The 18,007-nt window shown below is 40.0% G+C and overlaps 1 protein-coding gene across 2 annotated transcripts in view; it reads left to right on the top strand.

Moving 5' to 3' along the window:
* The window catches only part of RNGTT (RNA guanylyltransferase and 5'-phosphatase), a 449,379-nt gene that overhangs the window by 44,110 nt on the left and 387,262 nt on the right, over positions 1-18,007 (top strand). For both annotated transcript variants that reach the window (XM_065401183.1, XM_065401182.1), the window contains exons 5-6: positions 4,336-4,411; positions 14,453-14,708. In XM_065401183.1, the coding sequence (XP_065257255.1) occupies positions 4,336-4,411; positions 14,453-14,708 (332 nt within the window). The remainder of the gene's footprint in view (positions 1-4,335; positions 4,412-14,452; positions 14,709-18,007) is intronic.

The raw sequence follows: 18,007 nt of genomic DNA, 5'->3' as shown, positions 1-18,007 counted from the left end.
AGTCTTTGTGTTCAATGGGAATTTTAAATAACATTTTCTTAAATCATATATGGAATTTGTTCTCACATCATATGTTACCTATCAATTGGAATAGGTTGATGTAGCCATCCATAGCATCTCAATGCAATTAATTATTTTTCTGGGTCAGCAGTTTACATGGAATACAGATAGCATTATGAAGTGCTTGAAATAGAAAGCTCATTTTTCTAGTATTTTAACTTTAAATATCATTTGCAGTGTTGGGCCATTAACTTCTGACAGTTGGTTATAGGGAATACGGATTACACTGCACCTTTCATTTCTGCTGTGTGAACCGAGACATGAAATTGGAGTTATTTGTTAAGGCGGCGTTTGTTTTCATCTCCTTAGCTTAGTTATTCCGGTCTGAGGTATCTTCTTCCTCATAAGAGATTTAATTAGCAGTGTCCTCGATGTCTTCTGTTGTAATTTCATCTTTAGAGGGTAATAGAAAGAGGTTCCTTCTCTAAAATTCTAGACAGATGGTGTCAAAGAGAAAACAGATCACTGTTCTAGAAATGGACAGAGGAATGAATGCCTGTATACTGAGGTAGTCATGTTTGAGGAGGGAAGTTCAAATATCTTTTGTTTCTATTCACTAGTCTATTAAGAAGCAGTGCAAAATATACTGTATGAGAAGAATGAAACATCAAAGTTGTCAAATGTGTTTAGTTGGGGAGGAAGAATAGAGCTATTCTAATCACAGCAGAAAAGAAAGCGTATGAATGAGACAAATGCATAATTCTTTAATGTAAATTTTTACATGAGAAACATGAAGCAGTTTCAAATGTCAGAAAGAGGAAACCAATAAAGCTCTGGTCAGGGCAGTTCTACTCCTGTTGGATTGAGCAGTAATTGATTGGCATAGGACTCCCATCATAGTTGAATAAGTTTCACCACATGAGGGTGATAAGATTGATAATGAGGTTTAATCTGGTCTTCAGAAAAGAAGCAAAAGTTCTGTCCTGCCTATATGATCAGGTAATGTTTCATTTTTCAAATATAAAGTAGATAGAAAAATCTGCCATTTCCGAACTTAACTTCTAATAGTAATAGAAATCAGAGACAGAAAAGACCCATTAGGTCAACTCCTTCAAATGCATACTTGTTTCCAACTCTAGATTCTTGAGTTTAGTTTGGTGTACTTAAGCAATGGGCCTGCACTGCTTCCCTTGGAAGACAATTTCATGCTGCCAACATACTTTGCTGGTCATCACATGATTCAGACGTATGTTGCTGATCCTAAACTTTCCCTAACACACTCATATTTCCTTACTCAGTTCCATTCCATTCTTAGGATTACTGGTTTTTCCTTCTTCTTAGTGTTAATTTTTAAGTAAACCATGGTCAAGTTTTTAGGTGTAAAAATCAAATTTTGAGAATTCATAATATTTTATGTAAGTGTCTTGAAGCCTGAGAATCAGGTCCTTCTAAGGAAACACCAGAGTAACTGGGGAGATGGGAGGTTGTATGTACATAGAAAAGGACAGGAACAGTGATGTCTGGGAAAGCTGCATGACCTCAAATCCCAACGCCTTCCTTTCATTGCCAACATGCTTCTACTATTGCCATATGGATGAAAAAAATCATAAGATCTTTGACTTTGACTTTTTAATGCCAGTAGTCACTGCATAAGAACATAAGAAAGGCCATACCGGGTCAGACCAAAGGTCCATCTAGCCCAGTATCCTGTCTACCGACAGTGGTCAATGCCAGGTGCCCCAGAGGGAGTGAACCGAACAGGCAATGATCAAGTGATCTCTCTCCTGCCATCCATCTCCACCCTCTGACAGACAGAGGCTAGGGACACCATTCCTTACCCATCCTGGCTAATAGCCATTAATGGACTTAACCACCATGAATTTATCCAGTTCTCTTTTAAACTCTGTTATAGTCCTAGCCTTCACAACCTCCTCAGGTAAGGAGTTCCACAAGTTGACTGTGCGCAGCGTGAAGAAGAACTTCCTTTTATTTGTTTTAAACCTGCTGCCTATTAATTTCATTTGGTGTCCCCTAGTTCTTGTATTATGGGAATAAGTAAATAACTTTTCCTTATCCACTTTCTCCACATCACTCATGATTTTATATACCTCTATCATATCCCCCCTTAGTCTCCTCTTTTCCAAGCTGAAGAGTCCTAGCCTCTTTAATCTCTCCTCATATGGGACCCGTTCCAAACTCCTAATCATTTCAGTTGCCCTTTTCTGAACCTTTTCTAGTGCCAGTATATCTTTTTTGAGATGAGGAGACCACATCTTTACGCAGTATTCGAGATGAGGGCATACCATCGATTTATATAAGGGCAATAATATATTCTCAGTCTTATTTTCTATCCCCTTTTTAATGATTCCTAACATCCTGTTTGCTTTTTTGACCGCCTCTGCACACTGCGTGGACATTTTCAGAGAACTATCCACGATGACTCCAAGATCTTTTTCCTGACTTGTTGTAGCTAAATTAGCCCCCATCATATTGTATGTATAGTTGGGGTTATTTTTTCCAATGTGCATTACTTTACATTTATCCACATTAAATTTCATTTGCCATTTTGTTGCCCAATCACTTAGTTTTGTGAGATCTTTTTGAAGTTCTTCACAGTCTGCTTTGGACTTAACTATCTTGAGCAGTTTAGTATCATGCCCCCCATTGCTACAAACTGAGTGTAAGTCAAGAGAATTTAACTTTCAGCCTCAATAGATCAGGAATACGAAGTGCTAGATTGAATGGCAATCTGTGTGAAACTTCCTAGCTAAATTAGATAAAGATGGATTGGAAACTTGATTTTTTGGAACACAATGTTGCAAGTCTGGAGTAATCCTGTACCACCAAGGAAATAAAGTGTAAAGACCTTGCCTTAGTAGGCTGCTCTGGAGAGAGAAAAATGTGATTACAAGAACTGAAATCCATTGTGGTCTGAAGCAAGTTTTGAGATAAGCAAGGGTTAGTAAAACAGACAGGAAGAAAGCCTCACTTGTATCTATCTGTTAATTATTGGGACACTTCTGTTTTTCAGAGAACACATTCTTAATATCCTTAATTTCCTATGTATGAAGAAAATGTATCTTTCAATCAGGTTGAGGAAGAAGAAAGGTGTCTGACCTGGTTTGATACATGTCTGTAATGAGGGGGTCGACTCAAGTTATTCCCCTTTTTTGACCATTAGTAACAATTTTGCTTTTGGTGTGGAGGGAGGAGGTAAAGTACACACTTGAAAACTGTATATATTTTTTAATCCCATATTCTGGAATTTACCATTCACTTTGCTTGTGTTATAGAAAACAAAACAAAAACAAAAAAAACTGCTCATAATCTGATCATGTAGACCCCAAAGAAAAACTCTCCTGATACTTTAACTTCTCTGAATATGGTTGAGAAATATGGAAAATAACCGGAATAATGGGCATGGCACTAATAAATTAATGGTGTGATCCCTGTCACTTTAATAAGTAAAAAAAGACGCAAGACAAATTTTGAGCAAGATATTAAAGTCCCCTTTCTTGACAGAACTACTGTAACAGCAAGAGATGGTCTTTCCTTCCGATTTGATTTATCTAAACCACTAGATGGAGCTGGTAACATAGGAAAAAGGGAAAATTAGAAGCAATTGCTTTTTTGCTCTCCCTCCTCCCTGAGAAATATTCAATAAAATAAAGGCTGAAAAAACCAATTTATTAAATTTAAACATTGGTTTCTGTTTAAACTGAAAAGACAAGTAGTTCAAAGTGATTGTCTTTATTGAATGGATTTGTTTTTTTAGGGATTTCTTTCAAAATTAAAATTAAATAACCACTAACATGTTAATAGCCATTTTGAAATAGAATTGAGAGGATCTATGGATATAATTTTTAAGTTTTAAAGCACGGTAACTTTGACATGATTTTTATGCTTAACAGTATGAAATGACTTTAACCCCAAATTATTTCTCTAAATTCACAATCACTGCATTGATTACACTGTCTTTTATGGCTCCTACAAATGCTCATCAGAAAGCAATCAGGTACTTTCTGGTATTAATCATATTTCAACACTAATAAAAAATAGTACTGTTGAGCTTTTGTATTGTGACAAATTGAAGATTCAGAAAATTACTGATAGGAATTAGCACACAGAATTTAAATATCGTTTGGGCTTTATACATAGTCTCTAGAGGATCTGGGTTTCCTCAATTAGAATGGGGGCATCTCCTTAATGGTGGTAATTTAAATGGAATGAGCCAAAAATATCACTTGTTGGCATTGTTTGTAATAAAAACAGCTGCATGTTATTCATTTTTAAAATGATTTGTCTCCATACATTTAGTGTTATTTTGTTTTCCAGGTGTTCATTGTACACATGGGTTCAATCGAACTGGTTTTCTTATCTGTGCCTTTTTGGTTGAGAAGTTGGATTGGAGGTAATTTTGCAAATTTAATTAATTTTGGGTACAGGGAAGGGATATAATTGGTAGTGTTTTCTCCAATGTGTTTCACAATTGTCATTGCTCCATTGGTGGTCCGATTGTTCTAAGAGTTTTATCTTTAAATGAATATATTTTTTTCACTGTTGATTCTAGGAATGCTGATTTTTTTCTTCATATGTGACACAGTGCACTAAGCATGTCTGTATTTTCAATAGATGATGGTAACTGGAAAGTCTTAGTTTTGAGCAGGTGACATACATTAACATTATTCCTGTCAAACTCTCTTGACAGTTGAGTCTATTTCAATTAAGCTTTCAGCTATATTGTCAAGTCTGTAGACCAACAATTAGCCCTACCAGCTGTGTTTAAGTTTTCATGAGTATGGATATAGGTTGCTTTCTCTCTTTCCTGTGCAAAGTATTGAAATAGACTGATGTGTATTGCTTTTGATTGATAGCATTATTTTAGATCTTTTGTTCTTGGCATATTCAAAAGAATGGCATTAGATAGTCAAAGTAGCAGGAAAGTGACATGTATGCATACATCTGAAAGGAAACCCAAAACGCCGCATTTGTTACAGGATTTTTCCAACAAGAACTGTATTGGTGGTGTAACCTACCTTTTGAGAATTTTCCAGAATCAGGATGCATATTTTGAAATAAGGGTGGGAGAAACGAACCTCCTGCCCCCCCCCCCCCCCCAGTGGCGTTCCACTTTAAATATCGTTACTTCAGGAAAAATGTCTAAAAGTCTTGCTACGTTAGAAGTTGGCTTTTATTCAATGATATAATTTAAACTAGGACTGTCAAGTGATTTAAAAGATTAATCGCACGATTAAACAATAATAGAATACAATTTATTTAAATATTTTTGGATGTTTTCTACATTTTCAAATATATTGATTTCAATTACAACACAATACAAAGTGTACAGTGCTCCGTTTTTATTTATTTATTTTTGATTACAAGTATTTGCACAATAAAAACAAAAGAAATAGTATTTTTCAATTCACCTAATACAAGTAAGTACTGTAGTGCAATCTGTTTATCATGAAAGTTGAACTTACAAATGTAGAATTATTTACAAAAAAAGCCTGCATTCAAAAACAAAACAATGTAAAACTTCAGAGCCTACAAGTCCACTCAGTCCTACTTCTTGTTCAGCCAATCACTCAGGTAAACAAGTTTGTTTACATTTGCAGAAGATAATGCTGCCCGCTTCTTGTTTACTTTGTCACCTGAATGTGAGAATAGGCATTCTCATAGCACTGTTGTAGCCGGCATCACAAGATATTTACATGCCAGATGCTCTAAGCAGTGCAGCCTGTCACACGTTCATTTTCATCCTGAGTCAGATGCCACCAGCAGAAGGTTGATTTTCTTTTTTGGTGGTTCGGGTTCTGTAGTTTCTGCATCAGAGTGTTGCTCTTTTAAGACTTCTGAAAGCATGCTCTACACCTCGTCCCTCTCAGATTTCGGAAGGCACTTCAGATTCTTAAACTTTGGGTCGAGTGCTGTAGCTATCTTTAGAAATCTCACATGGGTACTTCCTTTGCGTTTTGTTAAATCTGCAGTGAACGTGTTCTTAAAATGAACAACATGTGCTGGGTCATCATCCGAGTCTGCTATAACATGAAATATATGGCAGAATGTGGGTAAAACAGAACAGGGGATGTACAATTCTCCACCAAGGAGTTAAGTCACAAATTTAATTAACACATTTTTTTTTAATGAGCGTCATCAGCATGGAAGTATATCCTCTGGAATGGTGGCCGAAGCATGAAGGTGCCTACGAATATTTAGCATATCTGGCATGTAAATACCTTGCAATGCTGGCCATAAAAGTGCTATGCAAATGCCTGTTCTCACTTTCTGGTGACATTGTAAATAAGAGGTGAGCAGCATTATCTCCCATAAATGTAAACAAACTTGTTTGTCTTAGCGATTGGCTGAACAAGAAGTAGGAATGAGTGGACTTGTAGGCTCTGAAGTTTTACATTGTTTTGTTTTTGAATGCAGGTATGTAACAAAAAAAAAAAAATCTATATTTGTAAGTTGAACTTTCATGACAAAGAGATTGCAGTACAGTACTTGTATGAAGTGAATTGAAAAATACTATTTTTTATAATTTTTACAGTGCAACTATTTGTAATAAAAATAGTATACATTTTGATTTCAATTACAACACAGAATGCTATATGAAAATGTAGAAAAACATCCAAAATATTTAATAAATTTCAATTGGTATTCTATTGTTTAACAGTACGATTTAAACTGCGATTAATCGTGATCAATTTTTTTGAGTTAATTTGCATGACTTAACTGCGATTAATCAACAGTCCTAATTTAAACACAAGATATTCTCCTATCCAGCTAGTCCTGATGCAAAGCCTGTCTCTCTAGAGTATGGTCTACACTAAAAAGTTAGGTCGACCCAGCTATGTTGTAGTCATGAGTGTCATAGTTAAGCCGACTCATGGGTGTAGACAGCACTACATTGATGGAAGAGTTCTTCCGTTGACCAAGCTACCACCTCTCAGTGACGTGGATTATGTATACTGACAGGAGAACCCCTCCAGTTGGCATAGGTAGTATCTACACTGAAGTGCCGCAGCTATGTCGCTGTAGTATTTCAAGTGTAGACAAACCCTAGGATCTTGGCAATATCTCCCTTTCCACTATTCTATTTGAAGAACCATTTCCAGCATTAGATGGACCCATGCTGCTACTTTTTGTTTGTTTGTTTATGACTGAGCATAAAGCTTATCTTGAGGCTGGGATATGGGCAAGATGGCCGCCTTTGAGGGAAGAACCAATTTTTCCTGGTATGATAGACACGCAGTGAGAGAAGATGCATTATCATGAGTCCTTTGAACACCAATGGCCCAAGGAATCTAGAAGCTCAGCTGAACCTGGGAAGTGGATATAAAGCTGAACATCTTACTAGTAGGGTGCTAGTGAGTCCTATGCCTGATAGTTTGGGTACTTTCAATTCCTCTAAATGCTTTAAAAAGTCAGCATGTAATACTTTGAACCACAGTAGGTCTTTATTTTGTTATTTCCCCTGGAAACAAATAGAGATTCTGAGTTAAGTCTATTTGAAATAGTACCTCCTATTCAGCCTTACTTAATACTTTCTTGCTTCTGCATGAAAAGCCTTAAATTGATTGATCAAGCCTTGGTGGTGTGGTGTGTGGTGCGTGGTTTTTTTTGGTTTTTTTTTTGGGCAGATGTTTAATCATGTTAATTAAACTTGTTCCTCTCGGTCAGCTTTTGTGAAACAGGACCAACGTTCTCAAATGTAGCTGATAAAATACAGCTACAAACAAAAACAGCAATATTAAAAGAATTGCCTTAAATTTACAATTACAGTAAGTGTGCGCACCATATTAAGAAAAATTGTTGGCTGCATTATCATTTCAAGTAAAGCGGCATTGCTATTCACTGATGAAACAATGAGGTTTTCCCTGTAGAAAATCCATCCATATTTACCTCTTAAGCACATGATGTAGGATAGCAGCAGATGCACTGTGAATGCTGAGATGTGTTATACAGCTAGTTTAAGGAAAGGTCATCCAGACTGACAGCCCTCGAGCTAGTCATTGGAAACCTTACGTGATGCTCTTTTTGCAACTCACTTTTCTCCAAGACAGTTTCATTTCTGGAATATGTAAACTATCTTTCCTACCAGGCTGGTCTTCTGTACCTGAAATCTGAGCTGTTATATCAGGTTTTGTTACTATCTATTCTTAATACTATGTATTTACAAGAGAATCAGCTGCTTGTAGTACATCAAGGACAAACTTTTCTAGAGCAGTGGTTCCCAAACGGGTTTGTGAACCCCAGTTTCATGAAAAGTTACAGGGGGTTCACGAAATGTTAAAGGGGGTTCTTGGGGAAAAAATTCCCTAATGGCGGACAGAGCTGTCCATAGGGACCACGGGCCCAGCAGCCCAGAGTCTTGGGGACTTCCAAGAGCTAAGCAGTTCAAAGCAAACATATCTATCACACTGAGGAGATTTAAACTTCAAGACTCGAAATAGAAAGGGAGGTGGATAGTTTCTGCTGTTTTTAAAAGTAAATAGGCTTCATAGTGTTGTTTTTAAATTATGAAGAACAAGTTGAAGTTTTGTTGCAATGTGCATTGTTTGCCTGGACTGCTCAAGACCTGAATGCTTGTGTAGGAGGAACTCTTTGAGTTGGCTTCTTAAATACCTTCATGCTGTTTCACATCTGATGCTCCTTGATGAAACATAGGAGCCAGAGGCGCCAGTACAGGGGGGTCGACGAGAGTCACATGCCGCCCCCGCGTCGGTGTGCCCCTGTGGGTCCCTCCCCCTTTCTTCCTGGCAGCCCCCGCAGGCCCCCCCTTTTCCGGCGGTGCCCTCCCCAAGCCACAGGGTGCGCGGGGGCTTTGCTCCTGCACCCCTTTTTTCTACTGGCTCCTCTGATAGGAGCCTTGTCTTATAACAGGCTTAATCAAAAGGGATACAAGCTACAAAAGTGAGATCTTGGAAGTGTGTTGCCATTTTCATAATGTAATAAAAATACTGTAATGATAAATAATAATTAATAAATCATATGTAATAAGCATGTCATAAAAATAAATTTTATATTTCCAAGATCACTGCTTTTATAATTTATGCTGAGGTAAGGGAAAAAATCCCTGGAAATATTCATTTTTAGGAGGGGGTTCACTAGACTTGACATTTTAGTGAAAGGGCTTCGCAGGTTATTAAAGTTTGGGAACCACTGTTCTAGAGGATGATTGGAATTCTTAAGCATTTGGAATGGGGGCCCATCTCTCTTCCCTTTTCCCTCCTTCTCCCAAGTTGCCTCTTGTCTCTGGGACATTAATTAAAGGATTTGTTAAGCAATTTAGAGACATTACCAAGATAATTCTAATTTGTCTTGTAAAAAGAACAAAATGAGTTTTAAGATCTTTTTCACATCCTTTTTCTCTCTAACTTAACTATCTAGGTTCTTCTCTTTTGCCCATTGTGCCAGCTTCTGGCCACCATCCAGGCTTGCTATTCCAGATAATGATTTTTCCTCTTCTCCTGAAGACAGAACTAGACTTACCAGCTCTAGGGAAGGGCTTGCTTCCACCTATTCTGAGAAACCTCTAGTTTGTTCTGTCTCCTGGCAGCTTCAAAAGACACTTTTCAGACAACCTACCTTCCCAGACTGCATAGCACAGAAAAACTTCTTAACCTCTTCCTTCTGAATCTAATTTTCTTTCTTTTATGCTTTCTCAGTGTTTTCTTTTTCTCTTTGCCTCATTAGGGTATTAATTCCTGGCCTGGTAGCGTTCTTTGCTCCACAGCCTGTAGCAGCTCCCTCTGTCCCAGACCAAGGTGTCAGAGAAGTCTGCCAAAAAGGCTTAAATGAAGTAATGCCTTCATTGTTGAACTGGTCTTACTCTATTCTATGTAGGTTCTTATTCTGCGCTCATCACTATAGTATGAGTGCTTTCCGTTAAGTAAGGTGAATAACATTGTTATGGCCTGTCTGGATTAGGAACTCCTCCTTATTTTGTGGACCTAGCCTCCAGTTCATCAAAGCAGTTAAGCATGTCTACATTTAAGCTTGTGCTTAAGCTTTTTGATTAACAGGAATGGACTGTTCAGTTGTGGCTCCAAAGAGGAACTACTAAAGGCTGGTTCTAAGGACTTGGGCGCTTCTTCCCAGAGAAATGGAAAAATCTATTTTGAGAAGTGAGACATTCTTTAACCATTTATAAACATTAATTCTGTTTGCTTATCAGTGTATTCAGCCTTTGTTCTGGACTCCTCCCCATTGACCCCCATAATTATGTGTATTTTCCCCCTCCCTTTTCTGTAACAGCTGTGAACATGTATCCTATAACTAGGAGTCCAAAAGGGAGCTGTTAGCCACTGGAAGGGGCCAAAAAGTACCTTAAGCATATCTATCCCTGAGAGTCCATGAGAAAAACTTATATAATAATGCAGGCTCTTTCACAAGGAGCAGCAGTTACCAAGATGCTCTTAACACCATGTTTCAAATGGTAATGGATTGAGTAAATCTTCAAGTGGTGTCCCTATGTGTGCTCCACTTAAGAACATGAGAATGGCCATTCTGGGTCAGACCTGTGGTCCATTTAGCCCAATGTTCTGTCTTCCGATAGTGGCTAGGGCCAGATGTTTCGGAGGGAATGAACAAAACAGGGCAATTGTTGAATGATCCATCCTCTGTCATCCAGTCCCAGCTTCTGGCAGTCAGAGCTTCTTGGCTGCAGCCCTCTGGCCTCCCCTGGGAGGTACAAAACACAGTCAAGGATCTCTCCTTCGAGGGATACAAGTTGTTCAATGGTGCCACAGATGGGTCCCTTCATTCTTTTAAAAACTCCCAGACAAGGATCTCTGGGTATCTATATACCTGTGACAAAGAAAATACATTAGATTGCAGATGGCTCAATGCTCTTGTCCAGTTCATTACTAGCCCATGAGATTGGCTGAACCTCCCAGGAGGGACCCCAGATTCACTAACAAAGGGCCATCCTCTACAGTGACTTCCCAGTCAGTGACCTCCTCAAATGACCATTTTCCCCATTGGTTGAAGGCTGCGAACGATCTCCCTGTCTCGATCCTACACTGCACCAATCCCCTCTCTACCCTTATGGGGATTGTGTCTCATTTTCTACCTTCTTGGGGAGTTCATCACCATGGACAGATGGATCCTGGATGTGACTTCTACAGGCTATCCCATCCAGTCCAGCCGTCCCACCACCACTCTCCTCCCTATCCCTCTTCAGAGGCCATTCTCATGAGGGTCTCTTGAAACAGTAGGTGCAATCTTTTGTAACCCTAATAGTGGTAAAGCCTGTTCCACTGGACTTCATTGGGAAATTTTCTTTCCTGGTACTTCCCCGGTCCTCAAGAAAAAAAATGGGTGGGGTGGGTCAGGTGGACATTGTTGCTGGACCTCAGGACTTTGAACACCTTCATCCACTCTCAACTGTTCAGAATGGTAATCCTAGCAGCAATAATTCCTTCCCTGAATCTGGATGATTGATTTGTCTTCCTCGACCTTCAGGACGCTTATTTTCATATAGCCATGTACCCCATACACAGATGTTTCCTATGTTTTGTAGCTGGCAGGGATTTGAGGAGGTCACTGACTGGGAAGTCACTACCAATATTGCATCCTACCCTTTGGCCTCTCAACTGCGCCAAGGGTCTTTACCAAAGTCTTCTTGGCCATCACAGCCCATTTCCAGCAGATGGGAATAATCATCTTTCCATACCTGGACGATTGGCTTCTGAAAGGTCGCTCATTTCTCAAGGTATAGACAGCAACCAGGAAGGCTCTATCCCTGTTCTGCTCCCTGGGCTGCTCCCTCAATTCAGAAAAGTCTACACTCACACCTGAACAACATGTAGACTTCAGTAGGGCCACTCTGGACTCTACCACTGCCAGAACATACTTGACCATAACAGGTTTGCCACAATGTCCAGATTCATTTCAACAATATAACAGAGCTTGCAAACCACAGCAAGGGCTTGCCTGCAACTCCTGGGCCACATGGATGCTGGTATGTTTGTGACACCTTTAGGAAGACTACAGTCCTGGGGTCATCAAGCCTGGACAAGAATTGCTTACACCCCCAACAAACACAGACCAAGTGGGTGTCTATACCTCAAAGGGCCCTCAATTCTGTAATCAGTGGAAAGATCCACAAAAGGCCTGTGTGGGTTTTCCATTCTCGTAGCCTCCTCCCACAAGGATCATCACCACCGACACCTCCCTGCTAGGTTGGGGTGTGCACTTTCACCACTTCACAGCTCAAGCCAAATGGACTTACAGGAGGCAATCATCCACATCAACATATTAGAGCTCAGAGTGGTTTGTTAAACTTGCTAGCACTACTTTTCCCACATCAGGGGCTACCTGTTGTACAAAAGAGAAACTATGTATTATATCAGTTGGCAAGGAGGAATAAGATCCCAGTCCTTGTATGCTGAGTCAGTAAAACTATGGAATTGGTGCATAGCACTCCACATACTGTTCTCAGTGATTTATCACCTAGGACTGCAGATCACAGTGACAGACTTCCTCAGCAGGCATTTCTGCCTCTTCCACAAGTGGGAACTGAACAATGCAGTATTCAGAAGAATGTGTCCTACCTGGGGTATTCTGGAGATAGGTTTCTTAGCGACACCATCCACTGCAAAGTGCAGACAATTTTATTTGAGGGCAGGGCACTGCTGCAACTCAATGGGAGATGCCTTAGTTATCCCGTGGCCCTGTGTATTGCTATATGCTTATACCGCTACACCATTTGGTCAAAGTCCTGATTGAAACAGGAGAAATTAGCCATCCTCATAGCACTGTTGTAGCTGAGGGAGACATGGTTCCCTGAGTTAGTTTGCGTATCTGAGCAATTGCCTCTCCGCCTCTCCCTGACTGAAAATCTCCTCACCCCAAACCCACCCCAGCCTCTTGGGGTTTCACCTGAAGGCATGGCTACTAGATGGCTTATTGGTATAGAAGAAGATTGCTCTCTGGAGGTACTGCTCGATAGTGGAAAACCTACCTACAGACGGGGAAATGTTTTCAATTTTGGTGCAGCCATCAATCTATACCTCCTCTTGAGACTTGTCTGACACACATTCTCAGTTTCCTGCTAAATTTAAAAACCATGGGATTATTGCTGAGCTCAATTAAGTTTCATCCCCCTATTGAGGGATTTTCAGTCTTCATGCACCCAACCACTGTGAGGTTTATTAAGGGACTATTCAATCTTTTTCTTCCTGTGAAAGAACCTACACAATTTCGTCCTTAATGTACTGAAGAAGCCTCCATTTGAATCTATGGGGACTTGTCCCTTCCTTAATTTGTGCCTCAGGACCTCGTTCCTTATTTCAGCCAGGAAGGTAGGGGAGCTAGGAGCACCGTGATGGCTGACCAACTGTACACAGCGTTTGATCATGACAAGATGACACAACATCCACACCTGCGCTTCCTCTGTAAAGTTTCTTCAGAGTTCCACATTAATCAGGAGATTCACCTGCTGGCGTTTTACCCCAAGCCTTGCTCTCTGAGTGAAGAAGTGAGACTACATACACTGGATGTAAGAAGAGCTCTTGTTTTTTATCTTGATAGGACTAAGCCCTTTAGGGCTTCTCCTAGGCTCTCCATCTCTGTCGCAGAACTAAGAGAAAGACATCTGATCTCCACCTGGAGGCTGTCCAGATGGGTTGCAAGATGCACCGTAATCTATTATGAAGCCTGGGGCGGGGGGGGGGGGGGGGGGGGTTCGTCCCCTTCCTATGATGATGGCTCATTCCACCAGGGCTCAATCTACCTCTGTGGTGCTACTGAAAAACATACCTATCTCAGACATCCGCAGGTCAGCCACCTGACCTTTGAGGCACATGCTTTCCCAGTACTCATGTCTGCTTCCAGAGCTGACATGGCTTTCGGTGATGCTGTTCTGTGGTCTGTAGTGAACCTGTCTCCTTGGCACTCTTCTTCATAATTGAGGTACTACTCAAAAATCTGCTGAAGGGGAGCACCTGTAGGGACGCTACTCAAATAAGGAGAAGTGATGTACCTTGTACAGTAACTGGAGTTCTTCAAGATGTGTGTCCCTATGGGTTCTCCACTACCCAGCCTCCTTCCCCTCTGCTTTCCAATCTTCTGACTAGATTTCATGGCTGAGAAGGACCTGAGCTGTGTGTGTGTGGGGGTCCATCCCCCCCTTCCCCAATATCCTTGCACCGGAGTAAAAGGATCTCTAGAATGCAGGTGCTGCTGCTGAAAATCTCCAATCAAGAGTGCATGGGCATGCACACATCCTGAAACGGAGTACCCATAGGGACACGCATCTTGAAGAACTTCAGTTACTGTACAAGATAAATAAGTATCTCAAGAGTTTCTGAATTCTTGACAATGAAGTGATTTATTTTTTGAATTTTTAGGGGAAACTGAAAGTCACACAGAACATTATTAATTTATTAGACATGTCTTGTTAACATCCAGAAATACACAACTCTCAATTTCTGTTTTCCAGTATTGAAGCAGCAGTGGCTACTTTTGCCCAAGCCAGACCACCAGGTATCTATAAAGGGGACTATTTAAAAGAACTATTCCGTCGTTACGGAGATGTAGATGATGCACCGCCACCACCTGAGCTACCTGAATGGTGCTTTGATGAAGATGATGAAGAGGAGGAGGAGGAGGAGGATGTTAAAACAGGAGGTCAAGAATCAGAACCTGGGTCTTCAAGTTCCTCTTTTGGCAAAAGGAGAAAAGAACACCTAAAACTGGTAATGTTGTCCGAAAGCTTAACATTTTACTTTATAAACTGAATTTGGTGAACTCTTATTCACTAAATGTTGCATAATGTGTGTCACAAATACCAGCTCTTGTAAGTGAGGAATGGATAGCACTGTTTAGAGCCAGGCATAACATGAGTTGGTGGAAAGTAAGATTTCTTAATTCTTTGTATAATGCTTTTGATCTTAACTTTCAACACGTCTGCTATTCCAATACTGGTTGTTTCCTGAGCAGAGATTGTCAGTCATATTAAATTGTAACAAGATTGCTTGATGAGTTTCCTGATGTGAACAAATGCTTTGTTGTGACTGGGTGGAGACCAATACATTCCTTTTAATTTGTGACTAAAGTCTTCAGAGGTGCAAGCCAAGCCTTGCTGATAGGTGTATATAACTTTTATTGATCTTTTCAACCCAGCCATGCAGTTGAAATTGAAACTTTGTTTTTGAATTAGTGTTTAATTTTCACATACATTCCGTGTAGAGGTTCTGAGAATTATTTTGGCAAACAGTAATGTGAACTGAAAAAGAAAACAACAAAAAAAGAGCAAATTAAATTTAAAAGCTGTGAGAAATTGTCTAAGTAGACTAAAGCAGTTACAGTAAGTATAGTTATATATGTTTGATCAATTACTGTGACTAGTTCAGATGTGTGAGATAGGCATACATAATTATTAATGTACTACTTATTATATCTGTAAATAACATGATATAGAAAATAACTCTCCTACTTAAAGTAGAAGAAATATGGTTTTGTTGTGCTAAAGACTAAGGGTTTCATTCTCACTGAATGAAGTGAACTTAAGCTACTGAGGTGCTGAGGAGGTTTGGGTGTTTGTAATCAATTAAATTCTCACATGAAATGTGCCACAAGTGCATTATTACTCTTCATATTACTAATAGAAGTATTATAGCTGTGCATTGGGATGCAGAGTTAGGGAGGGGAAGGAGCTAGCTTAGCTTGAAAAGAATATAGAATCTGATCCAAAGCAGCAAAGTTGCACTGTCACAAACTTAAACGTAGTCTATCAACTGGCATAGCAGAATAGCTTAAACACTAAAAATTACAGTAATAAATGTTCAAAGTGTTTTAAGAGAAATAGTCCATGATCTCGACTAGCCTTCCATTGAGAGATATAAAGATGTACAAGAGAATTTTCTCTCTTCAGGCTGCAATGGCAAGATTATTTTCTACCCTCCCTTCAAGTTATCAAAAAGGATGTGAAGACTAGGTTTCTGTCACCACAGTCAAATGGCATCCTTTCTCACTCAAATATAGGACTAATCTGATCTGTTGAACAAAGATCATGATAGAAGATACTCTGACTTTTCCTCCTTTCAGAGCTGGAAAGCTAAATTATACGAATAAGCATATTAATAACTAAAACACAATTAAGACTTAGAAAATTTCGGAGGGAAGAATCATTTGGTTAATATGCGTATTCGTATAATTCAATTTTACAGCTTGGGATGCACTCACTTTGGCATGAAGAGGAAGAGCCGGGGAATTCTATCCCATGATGCTTGGTCGATTGATTGGACTTTTCCCGTAGCTGATCAGAGAAGGATTCAATCCATTTATGGTTGACTTGTACATAGGGGGCCGAAAAAAAGTGATGGTCAGGTAAATACCTTTTCCTTATATATCAAGTATTTTTTCTTCATTTTGGGCATTATATAAAGTGCTAATGTTAAAAATAGAGTTGCAATTAATGTCTCATGCCATGATGTAAAAATTCTACAATGTACCATGTTTGAGCAGGGAATTATGCCAAAGCATAAGACATAACTGGAAAAACCCAGATGCAACTTAGAATATAATACTATGCATGGGCTCCTTTCACATCACCTATTCAGTTACAGGAAGCCTGTTTGCTGCTGCTGGTCTCTGTGATGTTATAGGAAGAAGTAGGTTTTGACTCTGTGAGTGCAGCACTTCAGCAGTTGAGCATTCACAGAAACGTGAGAGAGCATTGCAGAAGCGTCAGTGACAGACATTTGAAATCTGATTTCAGCAAGAAATACTGTTGGGTATTTTGTAGATAGTACAAAAATTATACTCCCAAACCATTTTTACAGGCTGATGAGTTTGTTACATCAAATTGATGAGTGTTAGTCAAATACAAGCCTCATAAGTGAGTTCTCAAACTACATAGGCATACTGCAGCTGATCTTAATGCTCGCATGTACAATGCAATGGGACATACTACATGGTATACCTAAAAATTAAAAAGATGGGTATAATTGGTCGGATGGCCTTTTCCTAAAATTTTGTTGCAGACACCTGCATCTATGACTATGTTTGGCAGAATAAACTGTGTCCCTCCACACTTAGAAAGTTTAGCTGAAGCATGCTCTGCTTCATGAGCAGTTCTAGAAAAGAAAATTACTTTTTTCATAGGCCACCCAGATCCTTTATTATTTGCTAAGGAATATGATCTATTGCATTTTATGTAGGGGACACATGATACAAAAGAAACATCATAGGATATGGCAGATGACACAGGATTCTTCCAAGGTGGAATGCTGAGCCCTGATTAGGGGGTGGGGCTTCTCTGACTAGGGGTCCTATCAAGGTAGCCAGCCAGCGGCACAGACAGCTGCAGTGGCACAGGCGCCAGCAAACAGAGCTGTAAACGGGGAGTTTGAGTGGGAGTTTGCAAGGAAGACTGAGAGGCAGGCAGAGGAATAGACAGTCTAGTAAAGGGAGTGTGTGGTGTTCTGGCGGTGTTTTGGTGCTCGTTGGGGGTTTGTTTTGCTGTGGGTGATGGTGTTTTAGTTTGGTTTGTGTTTCTCGGACTAACAGGATTTAGGCGGGAAGGCTATGACAGATACAGAGGCAGCAGTGGTAGTGACCCAAGCAGTGGAAGACACAATGAAGATGACTGGATGTGGAAGCTGCGGCATGTACGTGATCCTGGAGGGGGTACATGAAAAGAGTTTCGTCTGCATGAAGTGCCGCCTGATAGAGCTGATGGAAGAAAAGATCCGAGGATTGGAGATGCAGGTAGAAACTCTGGTTGAGTTTAGAAGAGGGTTTGAGCAGATGATGGAGCAAAGACACAAGGAGGCTCAACGGAAAAGCTCAGAATTGCAGATGGAAGCAGGACCAAAGAACTCTGAGGGGAGACTGCTGGGTGAGGAAAGTGGACAGTGGAAGCATGTGACTAAGAGAACCAGGCAGAGGAAAAGATGGGCTAGTGAAGGAGAAATAGAGCTCAGGAACAGGTTTGCAGAGTTGGAAAATGAAGAAGGGGCATAGCAGATGGTCACTGAAGGTGAGAGGGCAA

Source organism: Emys orbicularis, chromosome 3, assembly GCF_028017835.1.
Source record: "Emys orbicularis isolate rEmyOrb1 chromosome 3, rEmyOrb1.hap1, whole genome shotgun sequence".
NCBI classification, from domain to species: Eukaryota; Metazoa; Chordata; order Testudines; family Emydidae; genus Emys; species Emys orbicularis.
Note: the sequence above shows the minus strand (reverse complement) of the source record. Positions and strands in the feature narration are given on the sequence as shown.